Source organism: Neomonachus schauinslandi, chromosome 10, assembly GCF_002201575.2.
Source record: "Neomonachus schauinslandi chromosome 10, ASM220157v2, whole genome shotgun sequence".
In the NCBI taxonomy this organism is placed as follows: Eukaryota; Metazoa; Chordata; class Mammalia; order Carnivora; family Phocidae; genus Neomonachus; species Neomonachus schauinslandi.
This window is the reverse complement of record NC_058412.1, coordinates 41674892-41681501: the sequence shown is the minus strand read 5'-3', so window position 1 is coordinate 41681501 and position 6610 is coordinate 41674892. Positions and strand designations below refer to the sequence as shown.

Below are 6610 nucleotides of genomic sequence, written 5' to 3'. Positions count from 1 at the left end.
ATGTTCTCAAGAACATTTTCTTTTCTCTATCTTATTTTATTGTAAGAATACAGTATGTGATACATGTAACATGACAAAATATGTGTTTATCAATACGTTTTGGTCTTGGTAAGGCCACCAGTCAGCAGTAGGCTATTAGTAGTTATGTTTTGGGGGAGTCAAATATTATACATGGATTTTTGACTGTGGGGTGTTGGTGACCCTAACCCTTGCATTGTTCAAGGGTCAACTGTAAATTCATCTAAATTAACTAAGATTTTTGAAAAAAAAAGCCCTTAGGACAGAAAGCACCAATCACATCAGAATTTAAAATAAATGTTATTTAATCAGTTCAGTAATAACTTTTGACAGATTAGTTCTGGTCCACTGTATACTTCCTAAAGATATACAGACTCTCAAATGAAATGTCCTGCAATATAAATCTCACGAGAGACAAATAAATTATACTGCTAAATAAACATTGTTTTTTAGGAAATGAGAAGATAAACACAGTTACATTACAACAAATAATTAACCAAACCTGTGTAGACAGCACCGTCTTTTGTAGGACCTTTGAAATTAGGGTTTGTTTTGCTTTTTAATTGATGCAAAGGTACTCTGAGCCTGGCTGCAATAAATGTGAAGTCCCTGAATCAATGCCCTGCATTGTGCATTCTGTCATGGTTAAGTTAATGGGAGTGTGAGGTTCATTAAGCAAGTGTTAATGATTTTCTTCCTATATAGTCTGACCCTCACTTAGTTACAGTCAAATATTAATATTACCAGACCTGGTCATCTGTCTTATAAATGCATGTCAGTGGTGATAGGATGATAATATGGATACTGCTGCTCACTTATCTAGGGAAGAAGTCATTCATTCAAAACATTCCAGGTAAGAATGTGTCTCAGGTTTCACATGGAAAATTGAAAAGAAGCACTATAATGCAGAGCTCTCTGAGTACTCTGTAACATGTGTGTATGTGTGTACACAGTCTTATAAACATACACACAAACATATGTATTTCTTACTGTAGGTATACATTAATTTTTTACATCATAAAACTAAATATTAATGTAATAAAAAACTTTTTCAAGGTCATTTTTGTGTAAAGGTTGGGTAGGAAAACATTTTCATAGAGTTGTCTGTATGATCATGACTAACTTTTTAAAAAATTTAATCCTCCAGACTTGCCAGTGGTAACTAGTCTGTTCATTTAAAGATATTTCTGTAGTTTGCTTTCTAGGACTTGCAGTTAAATGCCAAAAGACATTTTTAACACTTATTCAGATTAGCTTTTCCTGTTTTATCTATTTTGAGTATCTCTGAATAAAAACATCTGAAAAACAATTTCCAAGTCTTATAACTACATAATTTTGGAGACAGAATTTTATTCCAGGTTTTTTCATAACATTATCTTTGCTTTTACATTAATTGCAAAGACATGGTTCTCACCCTAACAGTTGTGTACTCTTAACAAATTCTATGCTACACTAATAATTATAGCACAAGATCAGTAAAAAAAAGAAAAGAAACAGTAATAAACTATTTAGATAAATGCATTGATATATTTTAATATGATCAGTAAAAATCCATAGTATAAATACATTGATATATTTAGATATATAGTGATATATTTTGGGGAGCAAGGATTACTTCTCTTTGAAGAAGAATTGTGGAAATCTTCATAAAGTAGTGAAGGAGGTGGCCATTGAATTGGATCCTGATGGCTAAGTGTGAATTGAGCATATGGAAAATAAGGAGATGCCTTTCCTGATAAAGCATGTAAGCAAATCTATTTGTAACCTGTGATTACATGTAGGAAAAAAAACACAATGTCATTTTGGTCTAGATGTTAGAAAATAAATTAGTAATTAATTTAAGCTTGTTTAGGATGTTTCCGTAACTTGACTGTCATCCATCCAGAAAAGAGTTAAGTTCTGGGGCAGAAAATAAAGACTAAGGAAGTGGATCTTAACACAAGATCCTTCTTGAAGAAACAACTTTCTCTTCTCCATATGTCGGGGAATTAACTGACTTTAGTTCAGGGTTTCCCAGTTTTCCAGGAGTGGAGACAGAGCCTTTATAGGGAAATAGTTTAGCCAGGTGGGATACAGACTTTAGTAAAATCTTCTTTAGAGCAACAGCCTTTGCTCCATTTTCTGAGAATAATTAAGAATAGCCTGCGCCTATGGTTGAGGCAGAGATCACATTCAGACTAGTCTTTGCTCTCCTTGTGCGGGAGTTGGAGAGGCAGTGCCACGAGTGAGGAAGGGATGCCAGTGTTCAGCATCCCATCTGCCTCACAGTGGTTGTTATCAGGAACCGAAGTCATGAGAGGATAAGTCAGGGAAGCAAAGCAATAAGCCATTTGCAGGACCATTCTAAAATTGTGTTTTAGAAACAGTGAGTATGGAACTTAATTTCTATCCGTAGAATCAATAGAGGAGTTGGGACCTCATGCCATCCAAGTTTAAGTTAGACAAATAGACCAAATATTGGAAATCATATTCAACCAATGGGGAGAACTTCAGCTTTTTCTAGAGTCACCTTCTTCTCACTTCACTTGCCATTGTGAGATAGACCATTTTCTCCCTTTCTGATCATACCTTTAAAAAATGTGTATAAAAATTCTCCATTACAAAACTCCCCAGACCATTTATACATGAAGAGTCACTATGAATTTTAAAGAAGGGAGTATGACATAGAGGATCCCACTATCTTATTTGAACACAGAAGCTATCTGTGGAAATTGTATTTGCTTAGAACATATTTTGGGCAACACAACCAATTCAAGAGTAAGGCTCTTTGAATGGTAAATAGGTTTTTACAGCTTCTTATCTAAGGTTCTCTCTCCAACTCTAATAATACAATTACGGGTTTTAGAAAATTATTTCTACTCCCAATACTTCTGTTTTCACTTCCCTCCTAAAAAAGAAGTGTTATTGTGTGCGTATAATATTACTTCCAGATTTAAGTCTGAAATTCAATGTGTAGACTTGATCTGTATGTATCCACTTTATCAATTTGCAAACATTATAGAGCATCTGTGATTCAGCATGGGGCAGTTTTTTATGTGAAGATATTAAGATTTCTCCATTACTGCTGAATGCTGTGCTCTAATTCTCACCAAAATTTTTACAGCCCTACATGTATTGACGGGATGTTTGTCCCGATGTTTGTCCCACTTTGATGACGGCATCAAAGTTCAATAGCCCAAGAGTCACAATTCAATCAGTTAAATAAAACCAGGAAGGGATTAAACTATGACAACTAGACCATAAATGTCAGATTAATTCACCTTCACTTTAATATTTCAGGCATTAAATATTTTAAGAAGTGATTTTTCTTATAGACTGAATGTAGAATTGGATAATGGAAATTGGCTTATGAAAAAGGGAACATTTATTCTCAGGCATGTACCAATGCTAGTTTTATATACTACTGAGGCTTTATGAACTTTTCTGAAATCCACATTACCATCTGGAACTTACTTTATGAGTTCCACTTTAAGAACTTCAAATAGTTTTGTAAGAAACCTAAAAGGAAAACAAAACAAAACAATAACAACAATAGAAACTTCTTTACAGGCTTTTTTCCTTGGGTAGTTAATAGGTAGTGCTGGCAAGTTAGCTCACTAATTTAAGAGCTGATGCTTGTGAATCAGTGTCATTGGTTCTTCCAATTAGTTGTGTTGCTCCTCTGGACACAAACCTCCCTGATAACCTTCATCAGGCATCCTGAACACTTCTAACTTCGGTAGCAAGAGGCCATAACTAAGTGAGCCATGAGAACCCAACACAATCCATGGTGTTATTTACGAACAAGTAAGAATGCATGCCCCGCTGACCCTGAGGAAAGAATATCACTCTTATACAGGAAAGGTGGAATATTTTAAAGCTGAGTTGGGACACTGATTGTTCAGAAAATGGCACAACTTGTAATTTCTTGTCCAAAACGGAAGTATCATACAGGTTTTAGTTCAGGGTGACTCATAAAAAATTTGAAAATCAGAGAAAGGATCTATAAATGTAGAACCATCACCCACTTGTAGAGGAACTAGGAAAAATGTAACTGAAAGTTTTGGTAAAACAGAAGTACTTTTTTCTGCAAGTATGTTCTTATAACTTTATTAGTAACCACATTATGTTGTTTATAATCCAACAGAAATTTATATTAACAAAATTTGAAGTTTAAACATAAAGCATCATTTGAAAATATGAGACAAAATATGTTTATTATTTGTGTTTTATAATTTGAACATAACTTTTTTCATCACAATTGGGCATTCGGTCAAGAATTATAGGATAGGTTGGGCGCCTGGGTGGCTCAGTTGGTTAAGCGACTGCCTTCGGCTCAGGTCATGATCCTGGAGTCCCTGGATCGAGTCCCGCATCGGGCTCCCTGCTCGGCAGGGAGTCTGCTTCTCCCTCTGACCCTCCCCCCTCTCATGTGCTCTCTCTCATTCTCTCTCTCTCAAATAAATAAATAAAATCTTTAAAAAAAAAAGAATTATAGGATAGGTTTTCTATTCCGTTCTATTGATCTATGTGTCTATTTTTGTGCCAGTACCATACTGTCTTGATCACTACAGCTTTGTAATATAACTTGAAATCCAGAATTGTGATGACTCCAGCTTTGCTTTCTTTTTCAAGGTTGCTTTGGCTATTTGAGGTCTTTTGTGGCTCCATACAAATTTTAGGATTGTTTGTTCTAGTTCTGTTGGTATTTTGATGGGGATTGCATTAAATGTGCAGATTTTTTGGGTAGTGTAGACATTTTATCAATAGTTGTTCTTCCAATACGTGAACATGCAATGTCTTTCCATTTCTTTGTGTCATCTTCAGTTTCTTTCATCAGTGTTTTATAGTTTTCAGAGTACAAACATGTTTGCAAATATATATGCATATATGTAATATACGTGTGTGTATATATATATTTCCTTTTAATCCATACCAAAATAATACATTCAGATAGAAAAATAGGCAAAGTAAATGAATAGGCAGTTCTTATGAGGGAAATATCACCCGCCCAAAAAAGGGACAGTATTTTAATTAAAAAAATTATCAGAGAAATCAGAGAAATGCAAATTAAAACAGATATACCATTTCACTGGTAAAAAAATTAAATCCTTGGGACGCCTGGCTGGCTCAGTCGTTAAGTGTCTGCCTTCGGCTCAGGTCATGATCCCAGGGTCCTGGGGTCGAGCCCCGCATCGGGCTCCCTGCTCAGCGGGAAGCCTGCTTCTCCCTCTCCCACTCTCCCTGCTTGTGTTCCCCCTCTCTCTCTCTCTCTCTGTCAAATAAATAAATAAAATCTTTTAAAAAATTAAATCCTACAATACACACTGTTGACAAACTTATGGGAAATAAAAACTCTCACATTTTCTTTTGGTAACCATATGAATTGCTAAAGCAGCTTTGAATAACAAAATATAATTACTAATTAAATAGCAGTCTAGTCAAGATAAAAATGCACATAGAATGCCTCCCATCAATTCTACTCTAAAATATACTCTCTGTAGGAATTCATTAAAATTTGACCAACGACTTGCAGATCCTGCGCCCGAGGAGACGCACGCAGCTGTCTTCTTCGCGCGACTCTCCCAGCGGGTTCTCTCTGGGCACAATGGCAACTCTTAAGGAAAAACTGATTGCACCAGTTGCAGAAGAAGAGGAAACCGTCCCAAACAATAGGATCACTGTAGTGGGTGTTGGACAAGTTGGTATGGCGTGTGCCATCAGCATTCTGGGAAAGTCTCTGGATGATGAACTTGCCCTTTGGATGTTTTAGAAGATAAACTCAAAGGAGAAATGATGGATCTGCAACATGGGAGCTTATTTCTTCAGATACCTAAAATTGTGGCAGATAAAGATTACTCTGTGACTGCCAATTCTAAGATTGTGGTGGTGACTGCGGGAGTCCGCCAGCAGGAAGGAGAGAGCCGGCTCAATCTGGTGCAGAGGAATGTTAATGTCTTCAAATTCATTATTCCGCAGATAGTCAAGTACAGTCCTGATTGTATCATAATTGTGGTTTCCAACCCAGTGGATATTCTCACATATGTTACCTGGAAACTAAGTGGACTACCCAAGCACCGTGTAATTGGAAGTGGGTGTAATCTGGATTCTGCTAGATTTCTCTATTTTATGGCTGAAAAACTTGACATTCATCCCAGCAGCTGCCATGGATGGATTTTGGGAGAACATGGTGATTCAACTGTGGCTGTGTGGAGTGGAGTGAATGTGGCAGGTGTTTCTCTTCAGGAACTGAATCCAGAAATGGGAACAGACAACTACAGTGAAAATTGGAAGGAAGTGCCTAAGATGGTGGTGGAAAGTGCCTATAAAGTCATCAAGCTAAAAGGATATACCAACTGGACTATTGGATTAAGTGTGGCTGATCTCATTGAATCCATGTTGAAAAATCCATCCAGGATTCATCCAGTGTCAACAATGGTGACGGGGATGTATGGCATTGAGAACGAAGTCTTCCTGAGCCTTCCATGTATCCTGAAAGCTCAGGGCTTAACCAGTGTGATCAACCAGAAGCTGAAGGATGATGAGGTTGCCCAGCTCAAGAAAAGTGCAGATACCTTGTGGGACATCCAGAAAGACCTAAAAGATCTGTGAC

General features: G+C 36.7%; 1 protein-coding gene across 1 annotated transcript; it reads left to right on the top strand.

Moving 5' to 3' along the window:
• Positions 1-5605: 5605 nt before the first annotated feature.
• LOC110587303 (L-lactate dehydrogenase B chain-like) lies at positions 5606-6610 on the top strand. Its single transcript, XM_044918728.1, is given in 2 exon segments — positions 5606-5756; positions 5759-6610. Coding segments are annotated over 2 exon segments (1002 nt in total). The 3' UTR covers position 6610.